The 22,192-nt window shown below is 55.2% G+C and overlaps 1 protein-coding gene across 1 annotated transcript in view; it reads left to right on the forward strand.

Moving 5' to 3' along the window:
- NOS2 (nitric oxide synthase 2) overlaps positions 1 to 21,926 on the forward strand; it is a 44,736-nt gene extending 22,810 nt beyond the window's left edge. The window contains exons 11-26 of the mRNA XM_075559617.1: positions 1,786 to 1,980; positions 3,178 to 3,260; positions 3,626 to 3,770; positions 5,333 to 5,437; positions 7,609 to 7,658; positions 7,950 to 8,124; positions 9,961 to 10,093; positions 11,529 to 11,607; positions 12,664 to 12,845; positions 14,017 to 14,180; positions 15,112 to 15,319; positions 16,968 to 17,055; positions 17,388 to 17,509; positions 18,714 to 18,862; positions 19,702 to 19,896; positions 21,816 to 21,926. Of these exons, the coding sequence (XP_075415732.1) occupies positions 1,786 to 1,980; positions 3,178 to 3,260; positions 3,626 to 3,770; positions 5,333 to 5,437; positions 7,609 to 7,658; positions 7,950 to 8,124; positions 9,961 to 10,093; positions 11,529 to 11,607; positions 12,664 to 12,845; positions 14,017 to 14,180; positions 15,112 to 15,319; positions 16,968 to 17,055; positions 17,388 to 17,509; positions 18,714 to 18,862; positions 19,702 to 19,896; positions 21,816 to 21,926 (2,184 nt within the window). The remainder of the gene's footprint in view (positions 1 to 1,785; positions 1,981 to 3,177; positions 3,261 to 3,625; positions 3,771 to 5,332; positions 5,438 to 7,608; positions 7,659 to 7,949; positions 8,125 to 9,960; positions 10,094 to 11,528; positions 11,608 to 12,663; positions 12,846 to 14,016; positions 14,181 to 15,111; positions 15,320 to 16,967; positions 17,056 to 17,387; positions 17,510 to 18,713; positions 18,863 to 19,701; positions 19,897 to 21,815) is intronic.
- Positions 21,927 to 22,192: the final 266 nt, after the last annotated feature.

Raw genomic sequence — 22,192 nt, forward strand, 5'->3', positions numbered from 1 at the left:
AAATTTGCAAGTACAAACCTACCCACTAAAGGTGCAATCGATAGTTGAAAGACAGGAGCAGGAGCACAGCCAATAGAAATGTACACACGCTGACCACGGTGTTCCACACGGTCATGTGGGTGGGCTTGTGAATTTGACGCTGAGCTTCCTGGTAGCCAGAGGGAGAAGGAGAGCGCAGTCAACAAAGTAGCTCTTACTGCCTACAAGGGATGAGCGTAGCTCTTTAAAATGAAATGTGCCGAATGAGCTTCCCAGAGGAGACCAAGAGCTGTCACCGATGGCGAGCCTTGGGTTGGGGTCTCCTTGGTAGGCAGTTGGGGTTCTGTCTTCCTTTGGTGGGAACGAAAGAGTGTAGGCTTTGGAGCCAGACACCTGGGGTTGAGGGTCCACTAAGGTCGCTCTGTTGATGGAGTTAATGACAGAAGGGGGCAGATAGGCTTGAGTGCCCAAGGGCAAAGCCCAGGTGCCCTGGACATTTCCAGGGAGAGCTTTGCACGCATACTTATACATGGCATGCTCACACGCACACGCACACTCTTACACTGTCCATGCTGGGGCAACTATTGAAGAAATTGAAGAGCTGGTGGGTGAGGGGAGAGTCTGCCAGGCCCACCACCGCCTAGGCAGGAGCGATGGAGGTTGAGGCAGGCCTCTGAAAAGTAGCTCAGACGGAACAGAAAGAGCCCCCCGCCTCCCTGAGGGGCTGGCCCGGCTCAGGAAGGGCTGGCCATGGGCCACACATCCTGAGTCCTAGGGACTCCCAGCACCAGCTGGACACTGTGAGGATGCGCATGTGTCTGCCACTGCCCACCTCCTGACCATCACTGCCGTGACCATCTCCCCACTCCCCCCAACACCCCAAGCTCCAGAGTCACCCACCTTCAGAAAGATTTGGCCTCATTGCCTCATCTGTGAAATGGGGATAACAGTGCCTCCCTCAGTAGGTGAGCAGACAGGCTTGCGTGCCCAACAAAGTGCAGAACCCCAGGTGCTAGTAGCTAACACTCACTGAGCACTCCCTGTGCTTGGCTAGTATGGACTTGACGCTTGCTTCCTTTCAGTAGCCTCAGGAGGTGTGCACCCTTGTCAGCCCCATTTTACAGACGAGCAAACTGAGGCTTAGTCCATAACTCAAAAGCACCGGGCTCTTGAGAGACACAGACCCCCAGGCTGTGAGCATTGAAACAAGCCTCTTCTGTCTGAGTGAGCCGGCCTTTGCTGGTGCTTTCTGTACGAGGATCAGATGCGAAGTTTCTGAGTCTGGGAAGACCTGTCTTCCACACACCACACATTCACAGAGCTTCAGATCAGCTGGGAGGGGCTTTGACCCAGAGCAAGCGACTCCTAGAACTTTCCACGACAGGTGGCTGGGATCACCTTTTCTTTCCCTGCTAGCAGGTTCTGAGTTTTTGAATTATCAGCATCTGGAGCGAGCCATTTATAGGAAGTTTAGGGAGACTTGGGGGCATAGGCAGGGAAGCTGGACACTCCTCACAGTGGGTCACAGGGAGGCAAACGCACCATATCCCAAAGGTGAGGCCACACTGTGACGTTAGGCAGACCATGGGCAGTATGTCTAGGGCTCCTTCAGAGGCTCTGGAAATGCCTTCCAGGGGGGATATATACAACCAGCAGGCAGAGAGAGGACCTGAGGGACCTTTGTCTCCCGTTTTGAAGATCCCCGGGTTTCCCCACACCTACCTGGAGGCCTGCAACCCCCTAACTGCTCCCCTGAGGCCCTGCCCCTGGTGCCTCAGCTCCCCTTCTTGCCTTTCTCGGACGCAGAAGCAGAATGTGACCATCATGGACCATCACTCGGCGTCAGAGTCCTTCATGAAGTACATGCAGAGCGAGTACCGCTCCCGAGGGGGCTGCCCAGCTGACTGGATTTGGCTGGTCCCCCCGATTTCAGGGAGCATCACGCCTGTGTTCCACCAGGAGATGCTAAACTATATCCTGTCCCCTTTCTACTATTATCAGGTAAATGGGGGTGGAAGGATGGGGAAGGGCTTCCCTGGGACCTCAGGGGTAAAAACAGTATAAGCGTGTGCACAAGTTTGCACATGCGTGTGCTTGTCTGCATGCTCAGCCGTGCAGGGAGCAGGGGATATAATTTAATGGCTCGTGGGCTCCACTCAGCTCAATGAGCAACCTTTGTCCCTCTCCACCCAGGACAGGCCTCAAGGAAATGCCTTATGTTGTCTGTTTAAGGGCCCGTTGCTCTAATAGAGGTTCAGCTCCCAAGGGTGCCCCCCCCCAGCTCCCACGGGAGGGGCCGGGAAACAGTGTGCAGCCGTGTGGGGAAGAGCTTGGACCCCAAGTGGGACACCCCTGGGTTTGATTCTGCCACTTCCCAGGCAGGTCGCGCCACCTTCCTGCACCCCAGTTTTCTGGGCATTCCCTCCGTTCTTTGAGGCTCCACGGGTCCCGTGAGTTGACAGGTGGCCGGGAAGCCATTGGCCAACCCAGAAAGCACGTTGTAAGCTTAGCTGCGGCAAGGCCTTTGTTTCTCCTTCTCCCTCCTCCTTCTCCTGCGGTCACAAAGGATTTGGCTTCGATTTTGGGGGGGGCTTTTGTCCCTAGGAAGGGGATCAGTGAGGCGATCACATGGCCTAGCTTGCCGGAGATGGTTTGTCCCGGTCTCTCAGAGGCATCCTGGCCTGACTGCACCTTCAGCCGTGTCCTGGTGACGATCAGCTCCTGCCGCATTGGTTTCGGCTTGGGGAGACACGCCCCCCCCTGACCTGCCAGAGGAGCACTCTGCTCCCCAGAGTTGTTAAGGGCTGGGTTTCCTTCATGGCACCTGTTGGGGGACTCGAACAGCCAACTTTTCAGTTAGAAGCCAAGGGTGTTCCCTCCCCATTTATACCACTCGCTGATAGGACGTTGACGAGGAAAGCGAAATGGGGCCTCTTTCTTCCAGAACATTCGTAAGTGGAAGGACCCGCTGACCACCCTCAGGCGCCTGCTCCATGCCAGATATGGGGCCACGGCTCTGAGGGAGACAGGCAGATACAGCCTCCCTTGGAGTTTGGGGGGAGCTGAGGCTCCAGAGGGCCTGCCCACCTTCTTTCTGACCCATGAATGCTGTGGAGGCCCCTAGCTCCCCAGAACCCCAAGCCAAGCCAAGCTCTGTTAGGACGTAGCCCTGCCTCACAGCCCGCTCCGTCTCTGCAGGAGGAGGCCTGGGAGACTCACATCTGGCAGGACGAGACGCGGAGGCCCAGGAGAAGGGAGATCCGACTCAAAGTCTTGGCTAAGTGAGTGTGAGCAGGGAGCGCTTCTGTCCGGACTATGACCCTCCTTCTTGCCGGCCTCTCCCTGGGCCTGGAAGGACAGAGACCGAGGGCCTGTCTGAGAGGCCCAGACACCAGGTCTAGGGGTCACCAGCTGTCTCATTGCCCGATGGTCTCTCTCTTCCACTTCCCCCGGGTAGCAGGCTGAGGAGGGAGGTGTGGGAAGGGGCTGTCAGTCAAGGTGGCTCGCTGGAGAGAAGTGCGGGGCACTTTTTCCTCAGTGGGCCCCACTGCAAAGCGCCCCCCTCAGCTTGTGTTGGACTCCCACCTTCTTCTGGAGGGCCATCTCAGCTCCCTGTGTCTGTCTGTCTGCCTGTCTGTCCCCGCAGGGCTGTGTTCTTCGCCTCCGTGCTGCTGCGCAAGGCCATGCGGTCACGACTCCCAGTCACGATCCTCTTTGCCACTGAGACGGGGAAATCGGAAACGCTGGCTAAGGACCTGGGGGCCTTGTTCAACTGCGCCTTCCGCCCCAAGGTAGCTGGCTCCGTGGCCTGGGTTACCCTCTCTGCCCGAGTGCCTGGGGACCTGTGGCCAAGGCAAACTAGGACGGGGTTTCTACTCCTGGGTGTCTTGGAGACGTGGGGGTGAAGCTGTGTTATAAATGCGCGATGGAGGATAGGTTTGTCTGGGGGAGTGGAGGCGGCGCACCGGGTTGGACCCAGTAGATGGTCACTCCCCGGTGTTCCGGGGAACACGGTTTGAGAAGCAGGGTCCTGACATCTCCAGGCACCTTGAGATGACTTTTACTCACGTGTCAGGGACCTCTCTCCTGCAGGCGTGAGCCAGAGATAAGTAAGATGCAGACAAAACAAAACACACAAAGATGATAAGCCGTGTCCCTTGGGGTAGTTGCCCAGGCCAGGCCAGCATTGGGCTCTGAGGAAGCAGCCAGGACCCAGTCCTTACCCTCAGGACAAGGCAGGAAGGGGAGCACTGCCCCCCATGCAGTCGTCCGAGTAGCTGTGATTTTGTGGCTAAAGAACCCAAGTGTCGTGGGTCACGTGTTTTCCCTTGGGGTCACACAGCACCTGGCAGACAGATGGGACCTTCCTGATTTGGGAACACAGCACAGACTGGCATCACACCAGCCAGGATAGGGGCGCGATCCAGAGGCCCAGGAGGAAGGGTTTGGGATGGCCAAGGAGCCCTGGTAGCTGCAGTGGGTTGCGGGTTGGGCTGCTAACCACAAGGTCAGCAGTTTGAAACTACCAGCCGCTCCTCCAGAGAAAGACGAGGCTTTCTACTCCTGTAAAGAGTGACAGTCTCAGAAATACATAGGGGCAGCTCTTCCCTCTCCTGGGGACACTGTGAGTTGCAGTCGACTGGATGGCAGTGAGGGGTTAGCATGGTGAGGGATTATTCCTGGTGGTGCCAACAGTGAAGCACTTGACGACCAGCTGAAGGGTTGGCAGTTCGAACCCACCCAGAGGCACCTCGGAAGACAGGCCTGCCTAGTGATCTGCTCCTGAAGGGACGCAGTCTAGGAAACCCGGGGGGTGGGGCGCAGTCCCATTCCGCACCTCCCGGGTCGCGAGAATTTGGAATCAACTCAACAAAGTTACTAGGTCGCTGGTCAGGCCTCAAAGTGCCAGGTCTTCCCAATGGCCCCCGGGGGTCCCAAACTCCCAGGGAATAGTGGGGGGCATGCCCCAAAAACCTGGGTCCACGTAGAGCAGTGACATGTGGCACCCACCACCTAGGAGGCACCAAAGGAGTCACATTTTCGTTACCCACTGACACATTTGGAATGTAAAGTAGGGATAGCGAGGTGGGAGTGTTTTGATTGGACAGATGCCATCTCTTGGAGAAGGGCCGCCAGGATTGGCTGGTGGTTTCTCTGTGGGGCTTGAGGCAGGAGGCCAATGTGTGCAAATGGGTCCATTTTCGGGCGATCCAGGGAGCACTCCCCTCCTCTGTGCCACACCTGTCTGGGACCAGGGATCCGAGATGACCGGAGGGGATGCCCAGCTGGTGGGGAGGGTATGGAGACCCGATCTGGGGACTGAAGGCTGATGCCCACCCCTGGTGCTGCCCAGATCTTCTGCATGGACGAGTACAACCTGAGCCACCTGGAGGAGGAGCGGCTGCTGCTGGTGGTGACCAGCACGTTTGGGAATGGAGACTCTCCCAGCAATGGCGAGGTGGGTGGCCCAAGGTAGCCACAGTTGGGGGAGGGGAAGGATGCGAGGGGAGGTGGGTTGAGAGGAGCAGGGCTGCGGCGGGGGGGGGTGGGTGGGGGGGTGGGGTGGAGGAACTCAGCTTGGAGCACAGGATGTTGATGTATGTTTAATGACTGTCACATATGGGTGTGCCACCTCTTCTAGTACTGCGTGTAGTTTTTCATCATGGGATCTATTGCCGTTTTATTTTAAAATCTATACTCAAAGGATACTGAAAGTCTATGAAAAAAATGTCAGTTCAGGGAAACCCAAAGCAAGTTAGAGAATTTTAGTTAGATCCTGCGCTCAGAGACCCCTGGGGGAGCCGTGTGATGGGCATTAAGCTGCTGCCTGCAAGGTCCGCAGTTGAAGCCCACCAGCCACTCCATGGTGATAGATGGCGAGAGGTGGGGCTGTCTGCCCCTGTACAGATTTACTCTCTCAGAAACCCCAGGCAGTGTTCTCCTCTGTCCCGAGGATCACTCTGAAGCTGGCGATCAACTAGACAGGGTGGGGTTTTGGTTGCCTAATAAAAGCTTCTCTATTTTTGTTTTTGAAAAGAGTCAAAACTATTAGAGCAGGGTTAAGTCTCACTTCGCACCAGGTTGAGACTTCCTCCCTCTTGGTGCAAAGGTCATTTAAAAGGGAGCTAGGAGGATGTAGGGAAATCAGAATCAGCCTAACATTCTACTAGGAGCCTTGGTAGCCTAGTGGGTCTCATGTTGGGCTGCTAACCACTGGGTCAGCAGTTTGGGACCACCAGCCTCTCCAAGGGAGAAAGAAGAGGCTTCATAAAGGTATACAGCCTCAGAAACCCACAGTTGGCAGTTCTCTGTCCTACAGGGTCACTAGAAGCCCAAATCAACTCGATGTCAGTGAGTTTGGCTTTTTGAACGCTCTTGTGGTTGGAATGCCAGATGGGGTAGTCACAGTGGGAACCAGGGGGTGACCTTTGAAAAGCTCAGCATAGAATTACTGGATAGCCAGCCATGCCACTACTGGAGATAGCTAGCTAGATTCTTTTATACAGATATTCTTTTATAGATTGTTATATAACATATATATATATATATATATATATATATATATATATATATATATATATATATATTCATTAGAAGCAGAGACTCAAACAGTTACTTGTTTGGAAAAGGTTGTAGAAGCACCACTCACAACATGGCCCCAAATGACAACAGACCCAATGTCCATCAACCAATGGATAGACAAACTGTGGTATGTCCATTCAAAGGACTATTACTCAACCACAAAAATGGAAGAATTAATAGCACATGGCGGAGTGAAGGGGCACACAATGTATCATTCTAGTCCTAAACTAGCCAGAAGAGATACATCCATAGGAGAGCACCCTAGGGAGGCAGGTGTGGGGCTTTCCTTTTGAATGATGAGATGGAATGAGAACCAGATAGAAATGGTGATGATACAACATGGTGTATGTACTGAACGCCCCTGAAATGGTCACATGCCTTTCCCCTCACTAAATGATTTCTTAAGGTGATAACAATGATGAAACTATTGTTGTTAGGTGCCATGCAGTTGGATCCGACTCATAGTCGCCTGATGTACAACAGGGCAGAAACACTGCCCAGTCCTGCACCGCCCCCACAATGGTTCCCATGTTTGAGCCGATTGTCGCAGCCACGGTGTTGACTCCTGTTACCGAGGGGCTTCCTCTTGCTCGCTGCACCTCTACTGTGCATAAAAGGACACTCTCTCTTGTCATGTGATTTAATGTCACTTTTGCTGAGCCGTGTACCACTGAACTTGAGTTCTGGGAAAATCAGGGCTATTTTAGAGATGATGGGACCTGAGGTTGTCCTTCTTACCAGGTTCCAACCAAGAAGAGAGGACCACGCCCTTAGGAGCTGTCCCCTGTAAGGCAAACCTCTCTCCCACCAGTACTGGGGGTCTGGGGGCTGGCTACTCTGGTCTCCCACCAAGGGTTAGGGTCCATAGGAGTTACTGAGACTCTGCTGGAGGGAGAGACAAGCCCAGAACTGATGTCTCACTCCGTGCCATGGGTCTGCAGCCTTCCCCCTTGGGGGCACCGAGTTTAGGAACAGACCGCCCAAAGGAGAGACAAAGTAGAGTGTTTGTGAACTGTGCCTGAGGTCTCTGATGCTCTCTCTTTCTAGAAACTGAAGCGATCCCTCTTCAGGTTGAAAGAGCTCGCTAACAAATTCAGGTGAGACACTCCTGACTGACTCCTGCCTGTCCACGCCCTGCCCTGTGCTGGGGTGGGTGGGGCCGGAGTTGGGCTCCAGAGAATGAACCCAGGTGACTTGTACCCAAGGGGTCATCTGAGGGTTGCCCTTGAGGGTGCTGAGGATCAGGGCACAGGAACCAAGTCCCTTTATCAGGGGGAAAAGACCAGTCTTGGGGCAGATGATGGGGATGGGTGATAATGGTGGGGTGTGTGGGTTGGATGCTGGCTTGGCGTGGTTGACCTAGTCGCCGTGTGTGTCCCTGTGGGCAGGTACGCTGTGTTTGGCCTTGGCTCCAGCATGTACCCTCAGTTCTGCGCCTTCGCCCATGACATTGACCAGAAGCTGTCGCAGCTGGGGGCCACCCAACTGACCCCGATGGGGGAAGGAGATGAACTCAGTGGGCAGGAGGAAGCTTTCCGCAGCTGGGCCGTGCAGACATTCAAGGTCAGTTCGCAGCCAGAGCTGCCCCACGCCCAGGGGACACCAGGCTGCATTTGTGCCCAGGACATCTGTACCAGGCATTTGGGGTACAGGTCCTGCAGACACGGCCTGAAGTGTGGACCAGGGTTACAGCCTGATGCTCCTCCTAGCTGGCCCTTGAGAAAGACTCTCCCTTTAAGCATCTACCCCATGGGCAGGAGAAGGTAGAAGAGACTGAGTCCTTGTCCCCAGAGACCTCCCCCTTTTGATTACCCATGCCACCTCTTCACAACGCTGTTTTGTTCAGGCCTCCCAGCCACAAGAGAACCAGAGGACAGGGACCATAAGAGTTGAGTTCTTGGACCTGCCTCAGCATCTCCTTATTCCCTGAATCGTGACCCTGCTGATTTAGGGGAGCTCACCCCTCACACAGAGAGTTCCACTGAGCAGGGGTGGTCAGAAGTCACACAGGTCTTCTCCCTATGAGCAATATTGGGATCATGAAACCCACCTCACAGTGTGGGCAAGAGGATGAGCTAAGCTAATTTTACCAAAAATGTTCCCGATTATAGCTTCTATGTGCCAAGTTCAAGCCACAGACATTTTAGTTACCTCGTTGGGCTTCATAATAACCCAATAGGGTAAGTGTGCTCGTGAGCCCTCCATGGTACAAATGGTTAACATCCTTGGCTGCTAACCCAGAGGCTAGAAGTTCAAGTCCACTCAGAGATGCCTGGTGATCTATAGTAAGAAAACTCAGCCATCGACGCCCTATGGAGCACAATTCTATTTTGACATGCAGGGGGTCGCCATGAGTCTGAACCCACTTGCTGGCAACTGGAAGGCTTAATAAGTAATCACCCTAGTGAGATGGTGATGATGGTGATGATGGTGGTGATGGTTATGATGGTAGTGATATTGATGATGGTGATGATGGTGGTGATGATAGTTTTGGTGGTGGTGATGGTGGTGGTGATGATAGTTGTGGTGGTGGTGATGGTGATGATGATGATGATGATGATGATGATGATGGAGGTGGTGATGATGATGCTGGTGATGGTGGTGGTTATGATGGTGGTGATGGTGATGGTGGTGATGGTGATGATGGTAGTGATGTTGATGATGGTGGGGACGGTGATGATGGTGGTGATCGTGATGATGGTGGTGATGATAGTTTTGGTGGTGATGATGGTGATGATAGTTGTGGTGGTGGAGGTGGTGGTGGTGGTGATGGTGATGGTAGTAGTAATGATAGTTGTATGGTGATGGTGGTGGTGATGATGATGGTGGTGATGGTGATGGTGGTGTGTGGTGATGATGGTGGTGGTGGAGGTGGTGGTGATGGAGATGGTGATGGTGGTGGTGATGATGCTGCTGGTGATGGTGATGATGGTGGTGATGATGGTGGTGATGGTGATGATGGTGGTGATCGTGATGATGGTGGTGATGATAGTTTTGGTGGTGATGATAGTTGTGGTGGTGGTGGTGGTGATGGTGATGGTAGTGGTACTGATAGTTGTGTGGTGATGGTGGTGGTGATGATAGTTGTGGTGATGACAGTTGTGGTGGTGCTGATGCTGGTGATGTCACGTGATGATGATAGTTATGTGATGATGATGGTGGTGATGGTGATGGTGGTAATGTAGTGGTGGAAGTGGTGATGGTGATGGTGGTAATGTAGTGGTGGAGGTGGTGATGGTGATGGTGGTGGTGATGGTGATGGTGATGGTGGTGGTGATGATGGTGGTGATAGTTGTGGTGGTGATAGTTGTGGTGGTAATGATAGTTGTGTGGTGATGATGGTGGTGGTGATGGTGATGGTGGCAGCTATTAATGTAAGTGCACCACATCTTCTTCCAGACTGCATGTGAGGTATTTGACATCCGGGGCAAACACCATATTCAGATCCCCAAGCTGTACCTCTCCAGTGAGACCTGGGACCCGCACCAGTACAGGCTTGTGCAGAACTCGGAGCCTTTGGACCTCAACAAAGGTACCTGCTTCTCTGGCACATGACACTCACTGGCCCTTCCTGCTGGACCAGGGTCTCTGAGCCGGTGGTCAAGACAATCCCCAGCAGCCTTTTGAATAGAGGCAGCTGGCCTGTGGTGGCCCAGGGCTCCCTTCACAAGGAGCCCCATTGGCTATACACCTAGAGGGCTTGCTTCTTCTTGGAGAGAGGCCCCCAGGGAGGGTGGCTGATGAAAGAATGGAGCCTGTGCAGACCGTGTCCAGGCACTGGGCTGGGCTCTTGGCCTACAAACCCTCATCTCCTGAGGAAGGCAGATGGAGGAACTGAAGCTCGGGGCGGGGAGCAAGTTGCCCGGCACGCAGCTAGTGTGGGGCCACACTGGGACTCGTGCCCCAGCTCCAAAGGCAGCTGAGCACTGAAAGAAGGTCCACAGAGACCATGCCAGGCTCTTTCGTGAACTCTCAGCACTGGCCCCTGGGGCCCTCTGTGGCTCCTCTATTCTTGTATCATGAGAACAACACAACAACAACAAAACCAAACCTTCTCCCACCGAGTTGATTTCGACTCATAGTGAGCCATGGGCCAGAACAGCACTGCCCCAGAGGATTGGTAAGGGGTTACAGGCTGAGCTACTAACTGCAAGGTCAGTAGTTTGAAACCACCAGCCGCTTCTTGGGAGAAAGACGAGGCTTTCTTCTGCTGTAAAGAGTGATGGTCTTGCCAACTCACGGGGACAGTTCTGCCCTCTCCTATAGAGTCACTATGCATCAGAATCGCCTCGATGGGAATGAGCTTGAGTTTTTTTAAATCTTTATGGAAGCAGATTGCCTCATTTTTTTCCCATGGTGAAGCTGGTGGGTTTGAACCACTGACCTTGGCTTAATCACGGCATTGAACGGGAGCCCTTTACTGTGAGTCTTCTGCTCAACACATTTAGACTCTCTCCAGCTTCTCTCTCTGTTGGAGCCCAAGCCATGGGGTGGCCCTGGAAGTCCACCCATTTAGCTAATTTAGATAGCTGGGCATCTAAATTCCAATTCCCAACACCTTGCAGCAGCACAGTGGATGGGTTTGGTTAAGTTCCGTGTCATCCCTGTGGGCTTGCCGATGGTCAGTGTACTCAGCTGAAAACCCAACGGTTGACAGTTCAAGGCAACCCAGAAGTGCCTCGGAAGTAAGACCTGGCGATCCACTTCTGAACAGCAGCCATTGAAAACCCTGGGAAGCCAGGTTCTGACACACCTGGGGTCATCCTGAGCCAGGGTGGGTTCTTGGCAGTGATGCAGCATCCTGGGTCAGGTCCCAGATCTTGGTCAGTGATTCGGGAACACAGTGGACAAGGGGGAAGGGAAGAATGTGGGACTGTGGCAGGGTCATGCTCCAAGAGACTTGGCTCAGCCGCAGCTCCCACCAACACGGGAGGCCCACCGCCCCTCCCTGACTCTGCTCTCTTCAGCCCTGAGCAGCATTCATGCCAAGCACGTGCTCACCCTGAAGCTCAAAGCGCTGCGGAACCTCCAGAGCCCGGCATCCAGGTGGGTACCGCACGGGGGCCGCTGACGCCATCGCCCACGGGCCTGGTTTGAAGGGAGAGCCAGGTGGGCGAGTGCCTGCTGCTGCTGCCATGGGCAGGGATACACCCTGCTGGCCAGCTCTCCCGGGGATCCCGGACTGGCAGGGACATTGGGTCTGCTCTGAGTCACTCAGTCACCTCCTCACCCAAGGGGGCAGGTGGGAGAAATGCCAATTCTTTCTTCACTTTATGGGAATTCTGGGGGAAACCACTGAGCCTGTGACCCTGAACACCCCTCAAACGTCCGGGAACTGTACCATCCCCCCACTTACCTGGATCACCTTTCAGCCAAACAGTAGCCCATCCTAGAATGTGAGCAGTAACACTCATCAAGAAAGAATTCCTCGGGGCGACGAAGGCTTGACCAGAAAGGTAGCATTTGCCCCAAAGACTGGAAGGAAGGAGGGAAGGATGGAAGGAAGGAAGGAAGGAAGGAAGGAAGGAAGGAAGGAAGGAAGGAAGGAAGAAAGGAAAGATGGAAGGAAGGAAAGATGGATGGATGGATACGGGAAATTATTACCGTGAGGGGTCGCAGCCAACGTTGTGAAGCACACTGTAGCTACGCTGTTGTGTGGGAAACTAATGTGCTGTCAACTTCCACTCAAGCCACGATAAATGCAGCCAAATAATAATCATGACAGGTTTGCCGGGAGAAGCAAATGTCCCCATCAGGGCAAATGAGATGCATGTGGGGGCTTCCCCAGGGGCTTTCTGTGTGGTCCTGCCCCCATCCACAGCCTGGCCTCTGTACCCAACTTATAACATCTATGCCCACCTGTCCCCACATGGTGGCCACCTTCCCTGAGCAGAGCCCGGGGCCAGGCTCTCTGGGCTCAGAAGGAAGTGTGGCCACTCTATGCCTTCCCCCTAACCCCCCCCCCCCCGAAGGTGAGGCACCCAGCCAGCCCTGAAAAGTCAGGGAAAGGAAAGGAGGCGGGCTTCCTGGGGAAGTGACCCTCCCGCAGGAGCTGAGCGGAAATCCTGGCCGCGTCACCAGAGCTTCTTCTTCCTTCCCCAGCCGCACCACCCTGCTGGTGGAGCTCTGCAGCGAGGACAGCCAGGGCCCCAGCTACCTGCCCGGCCAGCACCTCGGCGTGTGTCCGAGCAACCAGCTGGCCCTGGTACAAGGCATCTTGGAGCGCCTGGTGGATGGGCCTGGCCCCCAGCAGCCTGTGGGCCTGGAAACCCTCAGTGAGAATGGTGAGCCTCAAGGGGGGTTCCTCCTGAGGCAGCCCCCGCAGCCCCACTACTCCCCACCCGGCCCATGCCGCTGAGGGGCTGGGCCTGGGCTGTGGACACCCACCCTGTCCTTCCTGCTGGGGGAGGTCGACATGCCAACTGTCCCTGCCCAACTGTAGCTGTGAACTGGGGCCTTCTGCCCAAACACCCAAGCTCGGGGTTGTTTATTTTTGTGCTCACTCGGCCATGTTTGTGCTGGCGAATTCATTTAAAGGTAATCAGTCACGTATTAGACAGACCCTGGGTCGAACAATGACAGTGTCTCCTCCGTGTCTGCCTTCAGTGAGCTTACCACTCGGCGTGGGAGACAGATCCGTGGTAAAACCAAACACCCACTGCATGGAGTCTGTGCCAACTCATTGTGACCCTATAGGACAAGATAGACATCCCCCCCTGCCCGCCCCACCACCATGAGTTCCCAAGACTGTAATTCTTTACAGGAGGCAAAAGCCTCCTCTTTCTTCCTTAGAGCAGCTGCTGGTTTCAAACTGGCAACCTATGGTTAGCAGCCCAACGTGTAACCACTACACCACCAGGGCTCCAGTAACCACAACAGCCATGGTTATCTGTTACACGTTTGCTGGGCGGCTCCTCTAGGCCAGCGTTGTCCATACAGGATATCGGCAGGCTCTTGGACAGAATAGAGACCTGTGGGCTCCCGGTGCGGGGTGAGGCTTGAAGACAGAGGGCCATGCACCACTTACTCACTCATGCAAATCCAGTGACCTGGGTTCTGGGATCAGATCCATTTCACAGGAAAGAAACCAAGGCCTGAGGGTTCAGGCACCCACCTGCGAGCTGAGAGCCCAATCTTGAGCCTGGGTTTGTTGACTCCTGAATTCATCTTGTAACTGCCATGCATGCTGCCTCGTGGGGGCTCCCCAAAAGTTGTCACTGCACTTCAGGTGTGGTGGGGTACAACGGTCTTTGGGCTGTGTAGTCATTGTGAGCCTGTGGTGTGGGTGTCCTAATAAAGTCCCAGTTTAGGCCAGAGAGGGACTGGACTCTGGGCCGTGGTTGGTTCAGCAGGATCATGACAGCTTGACAGTGTCTCTAGCTTTGGAGGCCTTGCCTGCCTGAGAAACTCAGGTGGGGCCATTAACCCATCCTGGATCCTCCCTTCCCTCTCCAGGCCGCTACTGGGTCAGGGACAAGAGGCTGCCGCCTTGCTCACTCAGCCAGGCCCTCACCTACTTCCTGGACATCACCACCCCCCCATCTCCACTGCTGCTCCGGAAGCTGGCCCAGCTGGCTACAGAGGAGAATGAGCAACACAAACTGGAGGCCCTGTGCAAGGTAACATTCCGATCTGGTGGGTGGGGAAGAGGGTGGGGGCAGAGCTTGGCTGTAAACTCCCAAGATAATCCAGCCCAGCCCCTCCAAGTGAGACTGGTGGGGAGCCAGGTGCCATCTCCACTACCATCTCAGGCAGACAGTCGTGTGGCAGCGTGAACTGATTGTTCTGTGTGTCTGCCAGATGTGGTCACAGTACACTTCCTGAGAAACCTGCTAGGAAAGGGTAGCCATCATGTCTATCTGTCTGTCTGTGTCTGTCTGTTTTCCCAAGACCAGGATCAGGATGTGTTGGAGGATGCATGGTGAGGAGGAATGGATCAGTTAATGGGACCACCATTCATCCTGAGGGGTGGTCGAGCTAATAAATGAATGAACTCGCTTGCACCTTTCTGGGTCCAAATCTCAGTAAAAGGCAGCGGGCTTCCTTGTGTTCCTCATCCTTGTTATGAATTAACTCGAATCCAACCACAACACTGTCGCTCGGCACAAAACCCAAGCTCCTAGCGACCCTAGGAAAATCCCTGTGGATTTTCAAGGCTGTCACTCTTGATGGGAGCGGAAAGGCTCACGTTTTTCCCACAGAGCAGCTGGTGGCTTTGGCCCCTGCGCTGGGGTCTCCTTCAGTCGTGTCCTCATTTCATGCAACTGTAGAGACTCCACCTTTGCCCACACAAGTTAGTGCTGGCGAGGTTCTAAGCACAAGTGTGAGATGCCGCCTCTTCTTTCAACCACGTTTCTGAGGAGGGCAACCCCGCCGCTCTCCAGCTTTCTGAAATGTGACTTTGCATGAAGTGTCTCAGCACCCTGGACAGCGCCTGGCACTTGGCCGGGTTTGCTGGGAGTGTGACCGGCTGCAGGGAGAGTGTGTAGCAGCCTCCTCCTTTGGCGAGGGGCAGGCCCCTGGATCCCTAACAGGGCCCTTGGCTTTCAGCCCGCAGAGTACAACAAGTGGAAGTTCACCCACAGACCCACACTGCTGGAAATTCTCGAGGAGTTCCCATCCGTGCGGCTGTCCGCCAGCTTCCTGCTCTCCCAGCTCCCCGTGCTGAGACCCCGGTACTACTCCATCAGCTCCTGCCAGGACCACACCCCCACAGAGGTCCACCTCACCGTGGCCGTGGTCACATACCGTACCCAGGGTGAGTTCTGGGCCCCAGGCTTGGGAGCAGCCCCACCATGTTCACTTCGAACCCCGTTATCCCTTGGCCTCTGGGAGTGGGCTGTTAGTCATGACCAATGGTATGCAGGAGGGAAGCCTGGAGCCAGGCATGGTGCTGTGTCCTTTGTGGGCGTGTGACAGCAGAGGGACAGGCTGGGCTGCGGACAGGTGAAACTGCGGAGGCCCAGAGAGGTTCTGCCTCTTGCTCAGGGTCACAGTTTAGTCAGTAGAGAGCTGAGATGGCCATCCTGGAAGTCTGACTCCCATGTCCAAGTTCTCAAGTACCTTATTCAGTCCAGTCTGTTACTGGGACAAATTAACGAGGTCGGGTGTAGACAGTGCCTAATTAACATGAAGTAGGAGCCAGACGCTTCCTGGACTTGCTGAGAGCCCAGCCAGCGGGTGGGTGGTGGGTCTGCGTTGATTGTGCATCCACCCGCAAGTTCATTCAGCCATGATTTATTGCACACTACTGTTTGGCACTGCGGTGGATGTGAAAACACAGCAGACTCAGTCCTGCCCTCAGGGAGCTTCCAGTGTAGAGGGGCCAGGGAAGAGGTCCCGAAACCAACTGCCACGGAGTCGATGCCGACTCAGAGCGACCCTGTGGGACAGGGTAGGACTGCCTTGTGGGTTTCCAAGACTGTCACTCTTTCCAGGAGTAGAAAGCCTCATCTTTCTCCCATGGATCAGCCAGTGGTTTCAAACCGTGACCTTGTGGTTAGTAGCCCAACACGTACCCACTTCACTACCAGAAATAACTAGGCATTTGTCACTAGGTAGGTGCAAAGAAGGGATCCACAGGGGGGACCCTGAGGCAGACAATGGAGGTGACACAGTCACAGACTGAGAGGTCCAAACCCTGGTCTGATGATTAGCTCCTCCGCTGCCATGCCCACCGGTGCTGACCTTGCCTGGCTTGGCGAGGCTGGGGGCTGGCCCCCATCTCGGTGGCCCTATGCGCTCTGGGAATACTGGGTGTCTGAGGGCTGGGAGCAGCCTCATGGCTCAGTCTCGGTGGCCAGGCCAGAGCAGAGAGGCAGGCGGGTCCCCCAAGCACCAAATTCAGCCGAGAGAAAAACTAAAGCACTGCTCAAGTGGCTGGGCTGTCTTTAAAGGCAGAGAGGTGTCAGCCAGAGAAAGCTGGACCTGCCACCATTCCTGGAGGGGCCACTGGGGAGGGAAAGAAAGGGGGTGTCCGGAGCAGAACGGATGGTCCGAGGTGACCTGGGGCTCCTACCAGTGAGGGCGACCCTAGACAGCACTCAGGGTTCAGGACTGTGGTCCACCCCAGGGGTCACTTCCTGCTGCTGCGTCGAGGCTGGCCTGGGTGGGGGCATGGGGTTTCTCTGGAGGAAGGAGCAGTGATGTAGGGGTCAGGGCACCTGAACTCTGGTGTGGCTGCTGAGCAACCCCCGACGACACTGTCTCTCTCTGAAACTCAGTGTCTGCGTCAGCAAGAGGGGTTACCTGCGGAGACAGAGTTGCTCCCTTCCCGCTCCCCGCCTCGGGAGCCCGAAGGAGCAGGGCCGTCTGAGGAGGCCTGTCAGTGTAGGAGGCGTCGAGGGTGCGGTTCGCGCGTGGGCCGTGGGAGGGACTGAGGGTCAGGTGTGTGTCTGTTCTTGCAGACGGTCAGGGCCCCCTACACCACGGCGTGTGCAGCACTTGGCTCAGCAGCCTGAAGCCCCACGACCCAGTGCCCTGTTTTGTGCGCAGGTAAGCCTCCCATTCTGCCCCCGTGGGACCGTTGGTCCCTAAGAGTCCCTAAGAGTCCTGGGGGAACAGCGAGGGATCAGAGACGGTGCTGGGTGCCTCCTCTGCCCCTTGGCCGTGGCGTGGGGCTGTGTCCCTGACAGGATTAGGGTTGGGGACAGGGGCGTGGTCCCAGGCTCGGCGGAGGGACCACATCACCAGGAGGATCTGCTAGTATGCTTCCGCCATCAGGACAAAGAAGAAATCGAAACCCACACCCCTCCACACCCCCCAGGCCACAACCCCAGCTGCCCTGGGTATCTGAGAACCCGGCTTCTCTCCCTCTACCCCTTCAGTGCCACCAACTTCCAGCTCCCAGAAGACCCCACCCAGCCCTGCATCCTCATCGGGCCCGGAACGGGCATCGCCCCGTTCCGCAGTTTTTGGCGGCAGCGCCTCCACGACGTGGAGCACAAAGGTAGAGCTCCCCCGGGCCCCGGGGTGGAAGAGGACATGGGGCGGCCAGGGCCCAAGAACACGTGTGGCACCCCCTCCCCACCGGCGGTGACAGCTCCTCTTGCGGGTGAAAAGCGCTGCCAGGCTTGCCCCAGCCCTCGCTGCCACCCGGTCTAGGGAAACGGCCTCATGCTGCTTCTGAGCGCTGAGCTGGAGTCCGGCCTCCGTGGCACTATGGGCGAGCGATCTCCACGCTCCGGAACTCAGTTTCCCCCTGTGGAATTGGGGGAGGGGCTGTTGGTCACTAGATAAGCCGGTCACCATCCAGTCACCTTTGGCTGATGGCAGCCTCGTGGGGACTGCATAGCACTTCCCCCCAGAGGCAAGCTGACTGCCAGGCTCTGAGGCACCTCTGTGAGTGTGAATCACCAACTCTTGGGTTAGCAGTCCTGCGCCAACCTTGGCCACTATTTAGGGACCCTCACTGCTAGACACTGAAAACCAAACCGCTGTCTTGGGGTTGATTCGGATCACAGGGACCCTATATTCTGAGGGTTTCTGAGGCTGTTGACCTCAGAAATTAAATATATATAATCTATGTACTTAACATATTAATTTAATAATATAATATTAATAATTTAATTGTATGACATATTTATATTATAATAATATTGCTTATAATTAAATTATAATATATTAATAATTTAATATATTATTTTAAGATCATTGTATTGGGCTCTTACAACTCTTAAACAATCCATCCGTCAATTTTATCAAGCATATTGGCACATAGATCGCTATCATTGTTTTCTAAACATTTACTTTCTATTTGAGCCCTTGGTGACAGCTCTTTGTTCCCTTCCTACCCCCTTCCATCCTCATGACCCTTTGATAAATTAAATATAATTTAATTTATATAATTGTAAGTTAATTTATATAATTGTGAGTTATTATTATTTTCATGCCTTACACCGGCCACCGTCTCTCCTATCAGGCTGTCAGTCTTGATGGGAGCAGAGAACCTCTCCTCTCCCCCTCTAGGGATCTGGTGGGATTGAACACTCGCCCAGCACCGCCACCCTCGACCTGGCGGTTAGCAGTCCAAGACTTGCCTTACAGAGTCACCTAACTCAGGCTGAAGCCTGCACTGAGAAGGACAATTGGGCAGGTCCTGGGGCCGGACCCCTAGTGGCCATTATGGTAACTGCAGCCTTCTGGTCTTGTAGGACTCCCTGGAGGTCACATGACCCTGGTGTTTGGGTGCCACCACCCCAGCAAGGACCACCTGTATCAGGAGGAGATGCTGGAGATGGCCCGGAAGGGGGTGCTGCATGCAGTGCACACGGCCTATTCCCGCCTGCCTGACAGGCCCAAGGTCCGTGCTTAATAGGTGTCAACCCACTGTGTCCTGGCCTGTGGGAGCCCCACCCACCTCTCTGAACGGCCTCACTTGGGGTGATTACAGAGACATGGGGTGCTGCTGTGAGCGATTGTAGGTTTGCTTTCGCAAGAGCAGGTCATAAAGGTTGGGGGTCACACAGAGCCCCAATGTCCATCCTGTATCCCCAAGTCACCATAAGCTCCCCAGGGATACAGTACTGCCCAGGTGAAGGAGGGCCAGGCTGCCAAGGGTGGAGAGTGACCCTGTTCTCACCTTGCCGTGGGCAAGCGCCTGCTTTGGGGACGTGTTGTCCTGCCAGCCTACAGAGTCAGAGCCTCATGAATATGTCACACCCTCTGGCCTGCCTGTGTTGGCACAGCCCACAGGGAATGGGAGCAGAGAGTCCCGCCTGACCCCCTACCTTCTGTGGAGTGGTGAGCCCTGGGCTTGGTGCCCCTACCCTGAACCACAGCCGTTGGCATTGGGGGATGGTGTAGGCAGGCTATCTGGCCACAGAGCCCGGATGGGGCCACTGCTCCATAGTCTTCTTTGAAGCATGGTGAGTTCAGAGAAGGCTGGGAGCCCCGTTGGCTGTCAGCTCTGAGGGCTGGGCTGTGTTGCCGTTTGATTCTGTGGTCCCAGCCCCAGTGAGGGCCAGGGCCATCAGGGTGCCACTACACCTCCTCATCCTGGGCCTGTCCCCACCCAGCTGGGAAGGCAGCTCCCTGGCCCGCTCCCTATGTGTGCCAGCAGCCGCTGCCTGCAGGCCCTCTCCCAGGAGCAGGACCTCCCTGTGGGGTGGGCGCTGGCTCCACCACTGCCTCTGGTTTCAGGTCTATGTTCAAGACATCCTGCGGCAGCAGCTGGCCGGCGAGGTGCTCCATGTGCTCCACCAAGAGAGCGGCCACCTCTACGTCTGTGGGGATGTGCGCATGGCCAGGGATGTGGCCCACACCCTGAAACAGCTGCTGGCTGCCAAGCTGAGCCTGAGCGAGGAGCAGGTGGAGGACTACTTCTTCCAGCTCAAGGTGTGGCAGCTGGTGTGTGAGCTAGTGTGGGGTCAGGGAGCCCTGATAGGGTAATACGTGTTAGTCCTTGACCACGGTTCACCCTCTGGTGGCCATGAGGCTAACTGCAGGCTTCTGGGTCTCCAGCCCCTCAGCTCTCTCACTGCCATCAAGTGGATCCTGAATCCAGTGCCAGGGAGGATGGTCATTGGGTAGACACAGGGATCCAGGACGTAGGCATTGGGATCAGGGAAAGAGTCTTGGACCTCAAAGGACTCCCAAAGGCAGCTGGTGTTCAGTGCCAGGCGGCTGTTAGTTTACCAAGTTGTTGTGCAGCTTGGTCCGGTGGCCAGTAGCTTGGAGAAGCCAGAGACTGGTGGCAGAGTTGTGTAGCCGCACAGAAGGCGGGGCTGTGAGTACCAGGATAGGAAGGCCATCGCCCCTGTCAGCTCCTGAGAGCCTCACACTTGTTCACGCAGGTTGGCATCTGATCACCCTCAGCCCGTCGGCACCCAGGCAGGGCTGCAGGGCAGGAGATGCATTTAAATGACTGTTCTCCAGGGTTTACATAGGGTGTCCGTGGGCCAGGGATGTTCGTGGCAGCTTCCTCCAGAGGCCTTGGTGAAGGAGTGTGGTTCCCCCCATTCTATAAGGAAGAAGGAGGCTCAGGGTCCCGCAGTCCGGGGGGTGAGTGCCTCAAGGTTAGCCTGCCTCTCTCCCTGCCTGACGCTCCTGTGCCTCTAAGTTGCGTGCATCCATCCACCTGTTATTTACTGAGCACCTGCTCTGCTCTGGAGGAGCCCTAGTGGCATAGTGGTTAAGCGTCAGGCTGTTATTCACAAGGTCAGCAGTTCAAAACCATCAGCGGCCCCTTAGGAGAAAGATGAGGCTTTCTATGCCCATAAAGAGTTAACAGTCTTGGAAACTCACCGAGGCAATTCTACAGGGTTGCTATGAGGCGGCATCGACTGGGTGGCAGTGAACTTGGTTGTTGGTACTTCATGCTGGTGAGAGGGCCAACCAGCAAAGAGTCTCACCCGGGGGAGCATACCTTCTAGTCAGGTGGACAGAGGAGAAACTAAACGAGCCGAGTGTGCAGTGCAGAGAGAGCAGTTCAGCCAGGAGGCAGGACAGGGTGTGTTGAGGGCTGTCATTTTAACTAGCGTGGTCGGGGAAGGTGTCACCAAGAAGGTGACATTTGAGGGAAAAACAAACAAAAGACACACTCAACGATGGTGAGAAGCGAGTCCTGTGAATGTTGAGGGAAACAGAGTTCCGGGCTGTTGTGGAGGGAACAGCAGGTACAAAGGCCCTGAGGTGGGATGAGCCGTCTCAAGATCAGCCTGGAGGTCACAGGCACATCTGAAAAGTGTTCAATGGGCTGATGGGTGGGTGTTTGCTAGCAAAAAGGGTCAAAGATGGTCAAGTCGGTCTGAGATGCATCAAACAAAAGACCGCTCTGCAACCCAGTCAAATTGACTCCTAGTGACTCTGTAGGACGGAGTAGAACTTCCCCCGTGGCTTTCCAAGACCATGACTCTCTATGGGAGTAGAAAACTCTATCTCTCTCCCCAGGAGCTACTGGTGGCTTCAAACCTGCTGACCTTGCAGTTAGCTCAACACAGAACCACTTTGCCACCAGAGCTTCATGACAGCCTCTGTGACAGGTCTTCTTTTAACACACTGCTATGTGTGTGCCTGGGAAGCCATTCCTAGGCTATGTCTCAGGTTCGCATGATCTCGGAGCTCTCCTTTGCTGGGGCAGTGGATGGGGCCAGGTCAGGGCAGGAAGTGAGAAAGGCCCAGAACCTACCGGAGGTGAAATGCAGTTTGATGGGGCTCTGGAATGAAAGTGTGAAGGCAGAGCGGGCGCGGGCCTTGGGAAAGCCTGCCCCCGGTCATGGGTGATGGCTAACTCTGGCTCTCCTGTTCCTTTTAAGAGCCAGAAGCGCTACCATGAAGATATCTTTGGTGCTCTATTTCCCTACGAGGTGAAAAAGGAGGAGGAGGCGGCGGGCCAGTCCAGCGGCTCCAGAACTCCAATGACCTAGGCGACAAGTTAAAAGGCGCTGGTATGGCAATCTAGTAACGAAATCATCTTCCAATTATCCGCCATCACGGAGCCTGGGGAGATAGTGCAAAATGATCCCGCCAAGCTTCAAGCCTCATCTTCCCAGATGCTGTCTTCTCAAACCCTGTACTTGACCTTCTACTAGCAGCTGGGCTGGCGGGAACTGCCTCATACCCTTGACCTACCCCCATCTCCCGTTAGGGAGAACTGGGGCCGATGAGGTCCCTTTGAGACTGCCTCCACCAA

Source organism: Tenrec ecaudatus, chromosome 10, assembly GCF_050624435.1.
Source record: "Tenrec ecaudatus isolate mTenEca1 chromosome 10, mTenEca1.hap1, whole genome shotgun sequence".
NCBI classification, from domain to species: domain Eukaryota; kingdom Metazoa; phylum Chordata; class Mammalia; order Afrosoricida; family Tenrecidae; genus Tenrec; species Tenrec ecaudatus.